At 38.9% G+C, this 18,862-nt stretch overlaps 1 protein-coding gene across 3 annotated transcripts in view; it reads right to left on the bottom strand.

The window, feature by feature from the left end:
• Positions 1-18,862, bottom strand: part of atrnl1a (attractin-like 1a) — a 384,223-nt gene that overhangs the window by 171,598 nt on the left and 193,763 nt on the right. For all 3 annotated transcript variants that reach the window (XM_074676260.1, XM_074676261.1, XM_074676262.1), the window contains 2 exons: positions 12,894-12,987; positions 203-255 (listed from right to left, as the gene is read on the bottom strand). In XM_074676260.1, the coding sequence (XP_074532361.1) occupies positions 203-255; positions 12,894-12,987 (147 nt within the window). The remainder of the gene's footprint in view (positions 1-202; positions 256-12,893; positions 12,988-18,862) is intronic.

The following is an 18,862-nucleotide window of genomic DNA, read 5'->3' as shown; positions in this document are numbered from 1 at the left end:
AGGATTAGTAACCGCTTTCTGGAAACCTGACATCCTTTGGATCATGATGAATCACAGGATTTAAACTGATGAGAAAACTAACTTACCGTGTGTGTGTGTGTGTGTGTGTGTGTGTGTGTGTGTGTGTGTGTGTGTGTGTGTGTGTGTGTGTGTGTGTGTGTGTGTGTGTGTGGCTCAGGTGTAGCCACAGATAGATACTTACAATAGCATGTTCCTCTGAGGGGGTTACCAAGGTAACGGTTCTCTGAGTCACATCTGGAAGAACAGGGCGAAGCAGCAACAGGCGAAAAGGGGAGGAAAAAAAAGAGGGGAAAGGAAAAAAGGCATTAGCATTCAACAAGAGGTGAACTATTACAAAGATGGATTTCACTCGTAAAGAGTGTGTTTAGCGTGTGGTTAGCGTGTCTGTATGTATGTGTGTGTTCTGGCTGATGGTTGTGTGTGTCAGGTGGGTCCTTGCTGCAGGTATTGTCTTCCCCCTGCTCTTTGCGAGGTGATTTCCCTTGACAGTGCTGTCTAGCCATGGCTGCTCTTTTTTCCCAAGGGACCCCACACACACACAGACACACACACACACAGATAGACACACACACACACACACACACACACACACACACACACACACACACACACACACACACAGACACACACAGACACAGACACACACAGACACACACAATCGACCCTGACTGCCAACACAAGTGGACAGCATCGTTCTTTATTTCAGGACATCAGACTGCAACAGACCATCAAAAATTTAAACCAGATGAGGGCACCAGAAATGACTCTGCAGCGTCATTTTTCAAGGCTTAGAGACATCCAGGCTAGCCTTAGTGCATCATAGCAGCACAAGACATAATTATATTGAAAAGTACATTAAGATGTGTTTTAAAACAGCAGAGGCAAAATTAAGAAAATGTTTTGAAGGAACTATTCCAATAATAGTGTCCTGTCACCTCACAAAGAGGTAAATCCTCAGCCTAGGCTGTTTTCTGTCATAGTGGCACGCGGCTACTGAAGCACTTTTTGCCACACCAAGTGAGAAAAAGTAGTTGTTTTTTTTGGATGGAACTTTAAAGCCTATTTATCTTGTTACAGTGTAAAAGGTGAAAACTTGCTTTGTTAAAGAGTATGAAGTTTCATGTTTGAACTTGTCTACTTTCCTGTTAAGCTCATGTTAATGGGGAAAACAGAAAGCAGATAGCTAAATAAAGACGTGCCACCTACTTACACAATTTAGTTAAATTCTACTTTATGCTTATGTGAAGCCATGGTGAGATGATGCAGTGTTTTGCAACATGGCAATGTCTTAGAAGTATTGACAGTAGCATAATCGTGTTTTAGGTTATTGTGATTCTAGTGCAGTGTACAAGGCCAAGTGTCAGCCAACTGATGCTCATCATGGTGAATCCACTTCTGCAGAAAACTTCTCACTATAACATGAAACTTTGTGCATAAAAACAGTTTAAGTTGTCGTGTTACAACATGAACAGCTCCACATTATAACAAGATAAGTAGAATATTTTGGATGTTTTAACAGCATGAGGATATGTTGTTATACTGTAAAAAAAAAAAAACACACAAAGAAACTTTTATGTTATTATGTTGTTGGGTTTTTGTTTCTTTTTTTTTTTTTTTTTTTTTCAGTCTGGCATGGGAAGCAATTAACTTGCATTGTAAGCGTCAGCCCTGTGAAGGATGATCACCATATTCTGCCCAAATATAGTATGGACAGCAACCTGGGAGGAAGCCAGTGTGTTTTTGAACTGTGGGAGGAAGCCGGGGTTCCAGGAGAGAACATGCAAACTTCTCCAGCAAACTCACCACATTAAAAAGCTCTTTACATCATTGTCTATATAGTCGTTGTAAAAGCTTTTTAAACCAAGCTCATTATAAAGTTTTGGTCCTTTGACTGACATCAATCAGTGCTGGTCAATGAAAAAAAACTTGAAAAGCACTCTTGACAGACTTTTCATAACTGGATGACGGCATGACATTTCAGACTAAATTCAGACAACAATGTCATTATCAATACAATTTAGCACAGATAAAAGTATCTAAACTGTCACCCCCTGCCAGCTGATGCTGTCAAACATGAATCCACTCAGTGTATAATTGGGCAGTAATTTTGGTGTTTTATCCTTTCTCTGTTTCTTTTCATGACCACATCAAAGCAAGATGTCAGTTAAAGAGACACAGCTTTTGATGGACATTAATTGGCTGTGGTTGAAGGTTGTAACCTTAATCTTAAGCGGAGGCCTCTAATGACCAAAAAGCTCTGCCACAACACAATTAGTTTGAAAAACAAAACAAAAATAAACAGATTTTTCAGGTCGAAACAAAATAATAGTTACAAGTTACATAGCGCAGTTTTTATGGCTGCTAAAAGGCCTCACAGTCCAGGCCGACAAGAGCACTAAAAGAAAATGTTAAATCCAACACTCAGCTTTAAAGGATTTAAAGAATAATGGAACTAAGTGTGTTTTTCTAAATTTGTCAAAGAACGATGTGTGTGCTGTTAAGGCCATTAAAATGTCAAGATGGATGATGGGAACCTGCTGGAGTTCAGACCACAGATAAGAAAATTATGGCCTGGCAGGAGAGAACAAAAGCTAGGGTTATCTAACATCCAGGGCAAGCCAACCAGAAAAGAAATGTCAAAAATGGGGTATGAGAAATGAATATATGAGTTATTATAACGTCAAGGCTTTGAATATACTTTTAATACCACTCCATGCCAGTACTCTGTGATATTATTTCTTCTTTGTCTGAATGTGTGCTTTAGCTTTTTTATAACATTCATCTGGAAGAGTTTAAAAAGAAAAACAAATGGAGTGTTTACTGACATTGCAACAGTTTGATAAAATTCTGTATTTGTGCCAAAAGACAAAAGAAAACACACTGCTTATTAAACCCATGTGAAGGTTTCTGACAAGGTTTAGAAAAATATCAGTGATAAATCAGCCAAAGCACTCCACAGTTGCTGAGAAACAGAGGACGGCAGGAGGATTCAGGAGGACATTGCACAGTGCTTGAGGAAAAAACAGAGAGAGTATAAAGAACAAATGCAAAAAGCTCGAGGAGTAAGTGAAGAAGAGCATAAGGGCAGGTGAGGTTTACAGCCGGGATGTTTGTGAATTCTCTTGTAGTGCTGCAGTGGGTCACAGAGCGGTGCCGGATGCTGAATATTTCATTCTACTATAAACCCCGACCAAGGACGAAGCCTTAAAACAAGACTGTCTCATGGAGCTTCCAGCCTGAATCTGAAGTCCTGAACAACCATAAAATAAACAGAGAGGAAGCAGTTTCTTCTGATGTAAGACTAGGATCAGACCTAAAACCTGGAGCTCCACCAAAGTAAGATTTCTTCTTCTCTTACGTGCTTTGATTTAGCAGATCTTTAATTTTCATTTCACTGCTATGACACAGAAGTCCTTCAGGTCAATAAGGGTACACACTGCACTAACCATGGGGAGAATCATGCCAATTTTTGGTCCTAATCCCAACAATCAGACAAAAGAAGGCCCTGGGCCAAATAAAATACTGAAGTTTGAGTTGAGTGATTTTACACCCCTAATTTAGCAAACGAAATGTTTTGGTGTCAAAGATTTTCAGACACAGATATCAGCAAATGTTGAATATTTTAAAGATGCTATGAGGAGGATCTGTTTTAATTGCACTCCCTGTGTGTTTGTTTTGGAATTAAATGGAGATCGGATCTGAACAAATTTTCTTTGTTCAAGACAACTTTTTACTGGATATAACACGCCAAGGTAAGGGAGTACAAAGTACAGTTACGTAGCGCTGAAGTTTGAAACACAACATCACATTGTTATAGAAGCTGGCTATATGCAGTGACATTGGCAGCCTGTTGCTCTGACATATCTGTAGGCTAACGTGACTGTGATGCCCCCTGTAGTGCCACTAGGGTTGGTGATGTCATCCTTGAGGTCTGTCTGACCTGCACTTTCCTTCTTGGAGCACACTGATTGGGGTAACTCATTTTCTCTCTCTCTTTTGGCTTCCCACCTCACAGGTACTTTGTGTTCTGTTAGTTCTGGTTGGTTATGATTTCCTAACGTTTTTCCTTTGTTTGCATTTAACAACATTTACACACACACTTTTCACTCATGCACACCACACACCACTGTTTTTGCTGACCTTTCACATCTCATTCAGTCAATACTTCATTTTTGAATTCTAATTTGGTCTTATTTGGTTTAATCTGGTTTAATAAAATATCATTTCAAACAAAGTACATGGTGTTTTGTCTCCCTTTTTGTCATGATCTTTGAGCCGGGTCGTGACATGACGATAAATAAACACTGTCAGTTTGTAAGCAGTTCAGTAGCCATGTAACATTAGTGAATCCTGGTTAGCTATGTCCTACCAGTCATCTACGAAGCAGAGCTAACATAACCTCACTCTTCATTTTATTGATAGACTCTCGAGTTTGAACAAACCACTGCAGAATAACTGCTGACTGTGGGTTGGAATGAACATAATCACTAACAGCTTAGCCCTTGTGTTATAAAGCCATACAGACCAAGCTAAAGGCTAATTAGCCTTTAGCTTGGTCTGTATCACTCTCCTGATTAGCTTTCTTCTGCTCTTCTGTCCTTTTTCTTTTTGACAGTTAGGCTCCAGTGTCCACCATCACTACAAAATTAATCACAGAAATTATTTTCAGCAGAAAAAAACACAGATCTCTGTGTTTTATCTCTTTTCACTACTAAACTTTGTCAGCCGGCCTGGTGTTGTCATAGAAACCTGGATGTGTTGTAAACCAATCGAGTCCTGGGAGCTGAGCAGTAGCAATTTAATATAACCTGTAACCAGCAATATTGGCACAAACTTATTTTAAAGTGTGGATTAAGATCAGACATATATCTAGAAGGGAGCCTTTTTAAAGGTCACTTAAAAACTCAGTAGTAAGTGTCTGTATTTCTCATAATGTAAAACAAAGAAGTGATTGTCCTGAAACATTTTACATGGGTTTTAATGACTAGTTTAAACCAAACAACCTCAGAAGACTGATAATTTGTTCATTTTTATTCCAGCTTTGGGGGTGGGTCTGTGACTTCAAAACTACTTGAGAAGTTGTGAGGTCAAGGGTCAACATTGTCCACAATGACATGCAGAAAGCTCTTTGAAATGTTTGATTTTTGAACGTTTGGAACTGTGTGTTCCTGCATACAGTTGAAAGTGTCAGGGGACACAGATCATAAACAGAAACTACAATTTTGCATTTTTCTACAGAATCTGTGGTTTGATTTTGACCTTACAAATGTATTTTTTTCATCAATTTCTGTTCAATAGTCCCTCTTTGACAATAAACATGAGTTTGCCATACTGTTGCAGCAGGTCACATGTTTAATGTCTACCATTAAAACACACAGCGTAATTGCTTTGACTCATCCACACAGCAACCCGCTGCCCATATTCACTCGCAGACCAACAGTGGGTTAATCTGCTGCCAAATATAACCACCAACAAAAGCACCAATTACACTGGAAGCCAGCAGCTTGAAGGGGGAAAAAAACAGGAGAAAAGGGGTGGAAAGAAAAAGAGAAAAAAAAGGAAATTTGAAAGGCAAAATAAAGGTGGACCACACTTCAGGAGCCAGGAAGTGAAGTGGATGAGGAAGGATGAAAGAGGCTTATTAAACAAACACTTTGGGATCCAGAGAGGCGACGTGCAGAGCAACAGCGTCATCTCCAGAGGGGTCTGTGAGTTTAAAAGCTTTAGAGTTGCTTCCAGCAGACTGGCACAAAGGAGAGCAATGAGCACTAAGCTTATTTCAGCACGAGAAGATTTTGTGTGATGAATGTGAAGTCAGAATTTGCCAACAGCTCAATGGTGCCAAACACAATTTTTCAATGATAGATATTTTAATCATTGCACACTTTCCTCTTGAAGTCTTTTTTTATATTTTTAAACTAAATATGACAAAATTCATCCCCTATGGAGCCAAGAAATGAGCTCAGCTGATCAGGACCCAGGAGTATAAACTAAAACAAGAAGCCTTGATTTTTGTAACTAACCATATAATATCAGACCAACACACTTAACTTAGAATTGTTTAATTATGTTTCTCCTTCTTCATCTAAAGAAAAGTTGAACAAATCTTTATAGAACTACTATAAGGTTCCTCAATAAGCAAGTGTGGTTGCTGTGATTTGCTTTCAGTTAGCACAATTTTCAAAAAGCAGTTAGCTAGTAGGCCAACACGCTCAATTTGCTGATGGCTAAATGGAAAATTTGGCAGGTCACTCAAGTTAGAAAGTCAGAACTTTTTCTCTTTCAGAGACCTGAAAGTTAGTTGTTTGTAATGTTTAATATTTACTTTAAATCAAGGACATTTTACAAAGAATTGGCAGGTTTAAGCCTGTAAACACTATTGCTGATCATTAAAGGGGGGGGTAACAAGTCCTGTTGGGCCTGAGGCCAATACTGGCGAGAGAAAGGCTTTTACATTCATGTATGCTCTATATCCAACATGGAGAACCACTGAAAACACAGATAAGCAGACTTGCAGATGGCTAAGAATGAGGACGAGGATGAGTCATTTACTCCCTTTTGGGGATTCTAAAGTCCTGGACTCAGAACTCCAACAAAGCGGGGACAGACACTTAAGCTGCTTACAACAGCCTAATGGGGCCGAGACAAGGGCCACAACAGACAGAACTGAGTCATCACTTACCCTGTATGACTCAGCTACAGACACACATACACATGTACATACGGGTGACGACGTGTTTTACAAAGGGACAGGGTAATCTAACACCATCATCGGTGCGCGTTGTTTGTACTGATTCTTGGAATATGGAGCAGTTATAATAGTTTTCTCTTACAGGCAAAAATAATCACAGCACTGCTGATTTACTAAAAGAACAAACCCCGTACCCTCTGTTAAATTCAAGAAAGCAAACATTCACTAACACTGAGACACACAAACACTGTCTCCACAGTCAAGCACAGTAAAAGATGCAAATTAGCAGTCAATTAGAGGAGTTCTTAACATTTGGATAGGGGGCTAATTAATGCTAAATCAACACAATCAAACAATCAGTCAGATAAAGCAACAAGAGCGAAAACAAGGAGGGAAAAACTGGAGACCACAGCTGAAACAATTCTCACACTAACAGAGAAACTAAGTCCACTCGTGTTAGACTGTAAGTCGATTATTTATGAGTTTAGTATGTTAAAACTTTAACACTACTCCCACACAGCAGAACATCTGGTGATCAAACTGATCTGAGCTCAAATATACCATATTCCTGCAATTTTGACCTGCAGCAGACTGAATGACCTGTTTCACAGCTGTTTACTTTCAATCTGGACATGTAAACACTGCTGCAATAGCTTACACATGGTGTGAAAGTATGATGTGATCACCTGGTTGTGGTTAGTACAAAAGTAAAAAAGCAGACCATTATATTTCATCATATATTTAATTGTCTTATTAATGTCTGAAACCACATATTTAAACAGAAAATCATGTAAACGTTTTAAAGACCTGATCACTCTGTTGACACAATGAGAACACAATTTATAACTTCAGCCTCCTGGCATACAGTTTATGGTCGTTAAAGTTGAAGGAAGTTGAGGTTATAAATTTTTCTCTTGCAGGGATGTGTTCTTTGCTTATGTCTGGATGAACCAAGTCTATTATTGTGCCATTTCACCCAGGTCTGCTTTAAAAAAAAACACAAGCATCAGCTTTTATATATTCACATTATCTACATTAATTTAATGACCTGATTTAAGTATTACAATCAACAGACACTGATTATAATATGTGTTTCTTTTTCAATTGTCATTTTAATTTAAAGTGCAGTAGTATACCTAAAATGTGTACATGAACATGAAGTCAATGCTGGATATCTATACTAAACATGCAGATTTTCACATGGTTGCATAGTAGTTTGTTGTAGAAATCCTCAACTCTGTCTGAAAACTGATCAAAACAGCCAGTCTTGAAACAGCATGGGACTTGCTTAAATGATAGGGTCGTTGCATAAAGGATCTTCCTACTTTTTAATGACACGTTGGAGAGGTGGGCCTCAAACACAAAGGTCTGCCCATATCTCAGGCTCAACAAGCCTTGAGAGGGCAGGCCAATGAGAGGGTTTGTGGAGCTGGGAGCCTTAAACAGCAGCAAAACCAGAGTTTTTCAGACAGAGACTCAAATAAGGGAATTCTAAAACAACAGATTGAGAATATCAGGGTTTTTTGAGCTGTAAATCATATCAAGCCACTTCAGGGACCAGAAGCACAGTATAAAGCTAAAAAAAAGCACAATACTCCGTCTTTAGAAAAAAAAACTGTTAGCTCTGAGACTACCTTCAAGTCCTCCTTATTGGTCTCTTCATTTAGAATTGTTTTAATATGTTTCTTTTAGACAGCAGTGAACGATTTACTGTTGTTATGACCCTTTTCATGTATGCGCACGTCCCTCACAGTGTGTCAGTGCGATGGGTGAAACCATCAAAGTGAAACTTGAAAAGTAAAATAAAACAAAGTAATTTTGAAGGCTTTACATGATATGTAAGGATGACAGCTTTACATCAATAGGATGTGGTTTAAGTATTCACTGTTTTTTATCAATGAAAGAGTAGAGAAGAACAGGCAGGAAAGAGAATACTGATAGTATAAAAGCAGTTTCATTGAGTGCATGACAATTGCATGAGTGCACAGGGGGCCACGATAAAAGTAATCGCCCTCCCACTATTTTCCTTTTACCTGCTGCTTTCTCACATTAGCTTATCCAACCTCTTGTACAAAATACTTAGCAACTAGTGAAACTTTTTGTGAGTGAAGTCAGGAGGAAAATGTGTCCATTAGCAATCAGTCATGAAGCCCACCTCCAGATTTTAGCATGTTTACAGAATTTCAATATTCAGAGCTTACTGCATCAAAATAGGGAGACTTGTCAGACCTCAGGAACACACACACACACACACACACACACACACACACACACACACACACACACACACACACACACACACACACACACACACACACACACACACACATATATATATATACACACACATTAAGGACTGGGAAAAAAGACACTCAGGTATAGAGCAAGAGAAAGAGGCTGTATTTTCATGATTCATACAAGGATGAGAGTACAAACAACAAAAAGCCAAAACTGGTTTTACCCAATGGCCCCGTTATGTCAGGCTCTTACACCCTCTCTCTCTCTCTCTCACACACACACACACACACACACACACACAGATGCAAATGTGCATCAACACACACCTGCTGTAACCCGAGGGTACTTACCATCCGCCCCCGGGGGGAAATTGCTTGTTCATAATCAAAGCGACAAACAAATGGCCCTCTACTTGGCACACCATTTTTGGAGTGACTCAAGCAAAACAAACAGTGCTGAGACAGGGAGACAAAGTGGGAGAAAAAGGAGGGCTGTTAGAGCAAATCAAAGGTGAAAAAGACCGCAGCACAGAGGCTTAGGGATGCACAAGTGATCACACACAGACTCACCACTTCTGTGCTCTCAGCCTTTCTGTGGACTCCCTACTGGAATACTGAATTATTGGTGTGTGATGAAAAGAAACGTTATGCTCAAAAACATGACACAGATGCCAAGAAAAGAGGTACTGAGGCTGTACGGCCAGTATAATATTCACGGCCACTCAGCTGCAGATGCGTGTTGTTCCAAGTTTCCATATTCATCACTGGCATAAAAATCAGACTGACCCTCCTCTGAGTTTTATTTCATTACTCAGCTCGATCAACAATGAGCCTAGTCAGCTGGTACCAGTTGTATTTTGGTTCTCACCAATCAGAAAAAAACAGCTGTCTTTGACATCAATGCATCAAAAGTCTTCAGTTACCCAGAACAACAATGGCCTTTATATGAATGATGCTTATCACCATTTCTAATTCAGATTTATTGTGTTTTCTAAATCTGTTGGTGGTTAGAAATGAACAATGTGAATGTTGTTTCTGGCATAATTTAAATGATCCAAACTCAGTGAACAGATATGACTCTAAAGGGCTCCTCTTTGTGTAGAACAAACAAGTAATTGTGATGGACCTACTCTGATTACGTAATAATATCAATCAAATTGATCATGGGGCCCTTAAAGTAAAGGAGTACTTATTTAAAGAGAGCTCACTGATCAGAATTGATGGTACACATATGGAAAGAGTCTTTGATTTAAGGGTGATAGGGCTGCTTGCTGGCTCTCAGCCTGGGTCACATTGAGGTCAGGAGCTGAGTTGAATTTGAGGTTAGCTCAGTGAAAGTCAAAGTTCAGGCTAAAAGTCAGAAAATGCTCATAATTAGTCACAGGCATAACTCAAGATGGTTTTGCGCACTGATACATTTGAGCAAAGGGCTCATTTCTTGCAGTCAGTATGTTAAACCTGAGAGTTACTTGTATGCTGAAACTACTTTGAGCTAAATCAGCTGATTTTAAAATAACCCAGACTACTTTGGTCTGTCTCTTTTTAAACTGGCCAACACTCCAATGTAACACAGAGTTTTAAGACACCTAATACTGGTTGCCACTTAAAGTAAAACAGAAGATATATCTGCACTCTGAATGGTTTGTTTCCCTTTAAATAAAATCCCAGACAGGTCAGCTGACAGGTCTCAAGAATGTAGAGATTGTGTTAATTAAAATATCAGCTTAAGTTCAAGCTAGCACAAGAAGCTCAGTATACAGGAGCAGGTAATCAGACCGATGACAGCAAGAAACTGCGTCATAAAAACCAGCAGAGTACCATTTATGTGATTAGTTACTTGTTCTTGTCTATTTGTCTTCTTGGTAGCATGAAAATTCCCTAATTCCCTAAAAACCTCCTTGTCAGTTTTGGAGATGCCAATTGCCCCAGGACTGATTGCTTACCATCACTACGAGCAATAGTTACATGCATGTACGCAACAGACAGAGCAAAAAAAAAAAACAGATTGGAAAAAGTGCAAATGTAGCATAAACAGGGGATCACTGGACACCAATGAGTCCATATTACAGTGAAGTACAATTTGAAAAAAAAAAGTTTGTTCAGTTAGATATTTATGCTGATTAAAACAAAAAAATGCATGCTGATTCTAACATTGCAGTCAGTTTTTTTCTAGCACGTCAAGTTTTTTCTAGCTTACCCTCCAGCTACGTAAAATTCCACTGATCAGCTGTAGTAAGACTTGCCAGCTGATTACAATTGGACTCATCTACAGCTACATGGCAGCTTGTTTGCGCAGTCACAGTTAAGGTGTGCGAAGCTCCAAGTAGGTAAGTGCTATCAATATCTGCTAACAGAAAGCTAGCATAGTAGGATTTAAGAGGATTTTAGCTTGCTTTCTTAACCTTATAACCATGGGCATACCTCCATAAGTTCTTTTTCATTTCATGCTGTTTTTTATTTTTTTTGTTTTCAAAGTTTATAATTATCATATCTTATTATTTTATTATGTACATTTCCTTTGTTCCAGATCATGCCTGCTCCTGTAGCTCCTCCAGTAGCCATATCCTTTGTAAAAACATAATAATGTTTAATAAACATTGCAGTCATGCCTGTTCCTTTCATAACTTATTGCTAGTCAATATTTGAAGATTTTTATAAAACAAGCACATATCTGTTAAATGGGTATTTTTCACATTTTCTAAGAAAGCAGGGATTCTATAGTTCAAAAACTTGACGTGATATAGAAAAACTGAGATCAGTTTTGGATTCCACACCCAAAAATTATTTTTTAAAAAAAGCTATCAGACCTTACTCAACAAAAAGTGTCTTATCTTTGAACAACTGGACACTATATTAACACTGATTTCACATTGCACTCCTATACACACTGCAGAAACATGTGCCCAGCTGAGCATGAGATACTGTAAAAAAGCAATGCACTGCACACAGTTTACAAAGGTCCACTGACTGAGATTTTAAGAGCGTGCTGACAAAATATAACATACTGGCTAAACATCTTAGAACAGTTTATTTTATGGTGAAAACTGTGACAAATACAAGCGGAGAATGGACAACAGCCAGAGCCTAATACTGAAAACTCTTTCACCAACTCTACTCCAAATATGATCAACCTGCAGCAAAAAACCAAGGACACACTCAGAGCTTTACTTAATTTACATCAACAATGAAGCTCTCCAGCCATGCTTGCTGCGGCAGAAACAAAAAATAAATAAACACAACTCAAAATCAAGAAGCTTGAGAAACTTTTGGAACCTTACGGGTAAGCTTTTTAAAAATAATCACTGAAATTACATCCCAAATTGTGATGCAACAAACATGAGGCATATCTTGCAGGTGGTTGGGTAGCAACTGTTTTACATTGTTAAAATTCTGAATTTAAAAGAACTGATTCGAAATAAAAAATGATGGACCTCAAAATACACTTGATAGATTGTGGTTAACTATTGACAATAAAACAATTGGAGGATGCTATTCAAGTGCAGTCTGTATTTTCAGAAGTTACAATAAAAACAAAAGGTATGGCAGACTGAGGGCAAATACACTCACAAGCTATGGAACACACACACAGACACACACACACACACATAAGTCTCCCATACACACATGCTTGAAGAATCCTCTCCTTAATATCTACTTTCTCGCCTCTCTTGTTGATTTAAAAATGCAATAATTTATGCTGGATCTCACTGTGTGTTGATTCAACAAAGCTGTAAGACATGGTAACACCACATAAGACTTCCAGAGTCACGGGGGGATACATACATGCTACATACACACTGTGTACATGAAGTTTTGTTCATTAGTGATCCTTTATACCAAAGAGTATTTTGTTGCATCATTGAAGTGGATCACCTAGAAATGAAGAGGCTTCGAAATTGTTGAGAGCATTTAATCACACTGTAGTAACGTGGTAGCATACTCACAGCTGACACTGGTCTCCCTTGATGCCTTTGGTGGTACAGAAGCACTTTCCAGTGTTGACATGGCACACATTGGCGTGGCTGTTACACTTGCACGCTGCAAAGACAAAAAAAAAAAAAAAGACTTCTGTGTTAAAATTTTCTCTCTAATACTGCAGAGATAGAGTTTACTTTGTCAGCAAATGACAAAATCTGAGATTTTTCAGAGCGCTTGTTGGACATATAGCTTAATAATCTTGTACAACTGCATTGGAGCTTCAGATGACAGATCCTGCATGCCATTTGAAAAAAAAAAAACAGTTTTGAGTGTATGCTGGCAATAAGAATTGAAGCAAGTGGGAGAAGAGAAATTAGATTTGTGGGAGACTGAAGGAGAAGAAAAAGGTGAAAGGGGATAGAGAATTCAGAAACAGAAGAAGTGAGAGTGAGTGAAGAGTAATAAGGTGTGATAAGGAGATGTAAAGTGGAGTCAGAATGACAAGAAGGACAGATCACTCATTTTCTCAGAAATAGGACGAGATAATCCAATTCGCTCAGAAGTCATGCTCCTGATTAAAATATTCAGACTTCTTTTCTTGTTCTTGGAAAAGACTAAACTGAAAGACCTTTCCATTGGAAGTATCTTTATTTCTCTGATGAATTTTCTTTGATGACTTTTTCATTTTAGCAATGCTGAAGCCTGTCCTAAGTTAATATCCTGTGTATTCTTCACTATACCTCTGGACTTTATCTCTGCCAGTGTTAAAAGTAAATTTAGCTGCTGAATGCTTCAGAAGCTCCCACTAAAACTGTCTATCTGTTGTTTGATCTTCAGGACGTAGTGATCAAATTTAGAACTAGAAAAGCACTCAGAGACCACAGACCTTCGCCAAGCATACTGTGATCGTCACGCAACACTTTAGTCCTACTTTAATGTTATACTCCCTTTCAGCAGACTGTCTGCTACAATTTGGTGTTAGTTGCAGGTTTGTACGATAATTTGTTACCTGACAGTGTTGAAAATTATGATGACCCAGTCAGTGGTGGCTGCTGGTCAGTCAAGGAGTGGAAGCTCATTTTTTCCGGCCTATATCATAAATTTGTTTATTTATTTAAACATTAATTCTACTCTCTGTTCCCTCTGAAGAAAATGATCTGTGACCCTGTCGTACCAACCAGGTGTTTTTTCCAGGGATTTTACCAGTGTTCTCTCAACGCTCTTTGTTTTTAAGAAAGGAAAACTCGCTGGGGATCGATAAAGCCTCTGGATTAGTCCAGAACAACTGAGAAGACGCTCCAGTGGAGGTTTATACTTCAAGATCGCTAATTGGCTCATTTCATTGTCAATCAAAAAGGGATTCGGCCTCAGACAGATCATCTAATCATCATGCAGAAGCCCAGCGTCCAGGCCAGCCCACTGCCTCATAGACACCCCCACCCCGGACCCAGTACATATTACATATTCTGGATCTCAGTATCCAGATGAGACATCTGGATTGTACTTTAACATCTGTCAGAAGTGATGGTGACCTTGTCTTGTATTCTTTTGCAAAGCAATCTAAGCATTAATCATGGAGTTATATACACATATGGTGAAAATGGCCCTATCTTACAATGATAAAGAATCCTTTAAAAAAAATCCTGGATCAGGACGGTGATCTGGATCACCTCCAAAATGCAATCACTTCTTCCTTATCCCATTTTGAACATTTCCTGAAAATTTCGCTAAGATCTGTTTGTTACTTTTTGAGTTATGTTGTTCACAAACAATCTCCCAAAAACATTACTAACTTGGTGGTGGTAATACGATTTTCAACACAGAACCATAAAAGACCAGCAAAGGGTGAATGAGTTGGGCTTTTGTAGCCGTTTTTCAGTCTCTCTGACCACTAAAAGCACTTTCACACTGCGAATCTCACTCATACATATTTTTACTCTGCTGACCAACGGCAATTTGTGGTTTAGTGTCTTGCTTGAGAACTGCAGGACTCTACCACTGACTTACAGCCGCCTCGAAGCGAAGACAAAGTGGTGAAGAATGAGATCAGTTGTGCATCATGTGAAGGACAATAAGATTATAAACACATTTGAGATGTTGTCATGTAATATGTACCAGTATTCAACTTTGGCCCAATCAGAAAAACATAAACTCTTTGAAAAATTCTCCAACATTTTCAAGTGGTAACATCATGGATCACATAGAATTAGTTGTTAGGAGCTGTGGAAGTCTTCTGTTTCACCATTGTTTTGCTAAAGCAGAGCATGATGCAGCCAAATGAAGCCAAGCCTGGCATTTAAACACGAAATAACTTCAACATAAGGTGACTAATGGCAGGGACTAACAGGAATGTTCTCTATACCCTTGTGTTATAGAGTCTGTGTCTTCTTCTCCACACACTCTTTCCTGTGTCCCTCTCTCCGGCTAAATCGACTTTGTGCTGTGTTTTTATTCTTTCCAATTGGCACACAGACAGGGCCTGTAATAAAGCAGTGGTGCACTCAGGTCAAGGTAAAGCCAAGGCGCCGACAGATAATGAGAGGAAAATAACCTGCTCTTCCATTCTCCTCCAGCGTCTGATCGGATCGCTTACGCTGAACAAAAACAAGGTGGGAGACATAAACACTGCTCTAAATATTTAGATATTTGAACACGCAGAGAGTGGCAGCAAAATAAAGGTAAATGTCAGTGGGCTGAAAGTCAAGCTGACATTCTTCCACTTATAAAACACAGACGCTGACACTAACAAAACGCAATTTCAGACTATTACTGAAAATCACGTTGACCTGCCACAAAGACAGTGAACCTGGAGAGATTAAGAGATAACTGAGCCGTAGTAGAGAGCACTTTTTAGACTCCATGATAGACAAATCACAGGTGTACTAGTGCCAGGTTGAGTCACCCTGCTGTTTATACAATATCAATTTACAAAGCAGTGAACAAAGGACACAGCTAGGAGTAATGTTGAGACTGATTTGAATAATAGCAGAAGTAAAACCAACATAGAGACAGAAAGAGAGGAATGAGCAAAGGATAAAGAGGTTAGGTATCTAGTAGCTTTTTTAGAATTGCAGATTTCACAAACTGTAATCCCAAATGACAAAATAGTTCAACTAGACTGAAAAAGACAGATTCGGTAAGTTAGGGGGGTTCGGGATCTTAAAGTAAATCCGGGCAATTCTGTTTAAGCCTTTACAAACAAAAATGAAACTGCTGTGATCCCCTCATTAAACATACCCAGCTTCCAGCAGAGCAGTCTTAATGCAGACAAACTCCACTTTACACACTGGGGCAAGTGTGGGGTCTGCAGCAGTTTATGTCCAGTTAGGTTTCAAGGTTAATAAATTCAGATTTTAAACTTAATTTAATCCAAAACACCACAGTTGTTTCACTGATAGTTACAAAGACCTGTTTATAATGACACATGACACCACTTGTAATTCAGTGGCGAACCGTGGCCCCAGCCACTGGGCCTTCAGTAGGACCATGGGACCACACGTGGCAATAAACAATCAAACAAAGAAATAAAAACAATAGCCAAAATCATGTGACATGGAAGCTTAGTATATTGATAGTTTTGTGATATTACAAATTTATCATGTGCCTGAACACTGCAACACCTAACACAACTTCAAACAATTAAAAAAAATAAGATATAAAATAGAAAAAAAAACTGAGTTTCAAGAAATCCAGCAACCACACAGTCTTCTCCATTGCTTTCCGCCATTTCTCTTCACGTTCGGCCAACTAGATCTTCTCTTTTCTCCTCACTCACTCACAGCTACAGTTAGGCGCTTATTCATTAATGAGTGAAATAAGTGATACACCGGGATGGAACAAGTTGGGTCCTATCACAAGGTTTAGGGCAGAAATTACCCCTACAGCAGTGTTTTAGTGCAGCAGAAGCCCAGGGCGCTCACACCAAACATCCCCTCCCTGCTCGTCTGGTTCTTTCCTCTGCACTCAGACGGGGCATATTCTACTTGACCAAAAACACAAATAAACGGACTCCCACCGAAAAAAATCTGATATCTGTCTGCATTCACGCTTTATTTAGAGAATTTTCAGCGTGTTACTTTCACACAAAAACACCGCTAAGTAAGGCTCTTGTTCTCATCGTGTCTCTTCGTCCTGGCAGACTACCTGCGTTTGTTTATATCTTACACGCTGCGCGCGGACTGATACACTAAGCGGCGAGAGTCTTGTAGCCAGCTGTGGCTCTACAGCGGAGGTAGCGCCGTTGTACGACACGATGAGAACTAGAGCCTTATTTAGCTGTGTTTTATGTGTGAAAGTAAGGCGCTGAAAATTCTCTAAATAAAGCGTGAATGCAGACCGATATTAGATTTTTTTGGTGGGAGTCCGTTTATTTGTGTTTTTGGTCAAGTAAAATATGCCCCGTCTGAGTGCGGAGGAGCAGGGAGGGGGTGTTTGGTAGGTATTCGCGAATACCTGGAAGATGTCAGGAAATGATCCCGCCCACAACTTAACAAAATATGATTGGCTAAGACAGCTGTCATTGTCAAATTGTGTCCACATTCGCTTGAGTTACACAGGCATTCGTTGCAAGTACTGAAGGCCCTGCCTGCCAGAATGTGTCGCTGATTTACCCAGATACCATCAACAGGAAAATTGTGATTGGTCCATTTTCCATTTCGTTATATTAACCCATTGTTGCCAGCACAAGTTTATAAAAATAATATAAAACTCATTGCTTTGATTTCAGTGAGTAAAATAAATAAATAAATAAAAACAAAATAAAACAAAATAAATAAATAAAATAATTATTTAGGAGTACAAAAATTCTTTCAATATTTTTTATTAGGCCTTCACTGAATACCTTGAAGGCCCTGAGGGTTCCCCACTGTTGTAATTACATGTTGAACCTACTGGCTCTCAAAATGTGATGTATTGTTGCCTTATTAATGATCAAGCTTAGTTTAAACGAAACAACAAACGTTAGATTTGAGTCTGTACACTTCAAAATATATTTGCTGCATATTTTTTGTAATTTTAGTTTATAAAACCTTTTGCTACACCAACACAATCTGTGTCAGTCTTTACAAGTGTTTATTCTGCTGATCAAACTGTAGACTTGGCCTGTAGGCTGTTCCAGTGTGTAGAACCACAATGTTCCCGAAGAAGACTTTCATCTGAGCTGGCAGTGTGCTGTCATTGTTCTAAGTGCACAATAATCAAAGTAAATCTGTTATTCAGCTGACTCTGCTGAGGCTGCAGGGAGATCAACTGAACAGATGACTGGAAGCTTGTGATGCTTCACACTGCAGCCTTGTAATACAGACACACAGTAAGAAGTTAGTTTGTGGGAGACTAAACTTAATGAACAACAACAAGAGAGAGAAGGTCATTCATTGTTTTCTATTGCAAATGAAAAATCACTAACATCAACTGCCTGCAGGTTTTTAAAGTTGGTTCTGGAGCATCTGTAGCTAGCTGTAATACATAAAAGTTGCCTCTCCCACTCATTTGCTGTTACATATTTGGCTGCCAATGCTCTAAGTCCATTTTCCTCAATTGAAAAAAGTTTTGTCTCTTGAATAAGTTTGACTTGGTTTCACAGACAAGGAGTAGGAAATTTAGCCAGGTGTTAGAAGAGTTAACAGCTTATCAACAAGAGTAAACAGCTAGCCTGGCAGCAACCAGCAGGACTAAGCCACCCAGCAGCCAGACTTGTACAGTTCAGAGGTGGGGACTAGCAATTAAATATGAATTCTGTTAACTTCTCTATTAAGTTGTGAACATTAAACAAAATGATAACTTAGACAACAGATTATAATTGTGTTTAAAAATAATAGATTTTTTTTTCATACTCTCACTTACTTCCTCTTTTGACTCATCATCCAACACATTGAAGAACATACAATAAAAAGCTAATTTATTTTCTTTCCTTTTTTCCTTTTTTATTAAATCAGATTACTTGCAGACCAGGCTCCAACCAAGAGAAATTCATACTTTTTTTTTTTTAAATCTCACC

The sequence above is a fragment of the Halichoeres trimaculatus genome, unplaced genomic scaffold (assembly GCF_033239565.1).
Source record: "Halichoeres trimaculatus isolate MK-OKI-2021-1 unplaced genomic scaffold, fHalTri1.1 fHalTri1_scaffold_8, whole genome shotgun sequence".
NCBI lineage: Eukaryota > Metazoa > Chordata > Actinopteri > Labriformes > Labridae > Halichoeres > Halichoeres trimaculatus.
Note: the sequence above shows the minus strand (reverse complement) of the source record. Positions and strands in the feature narration are given on the sequence as shown.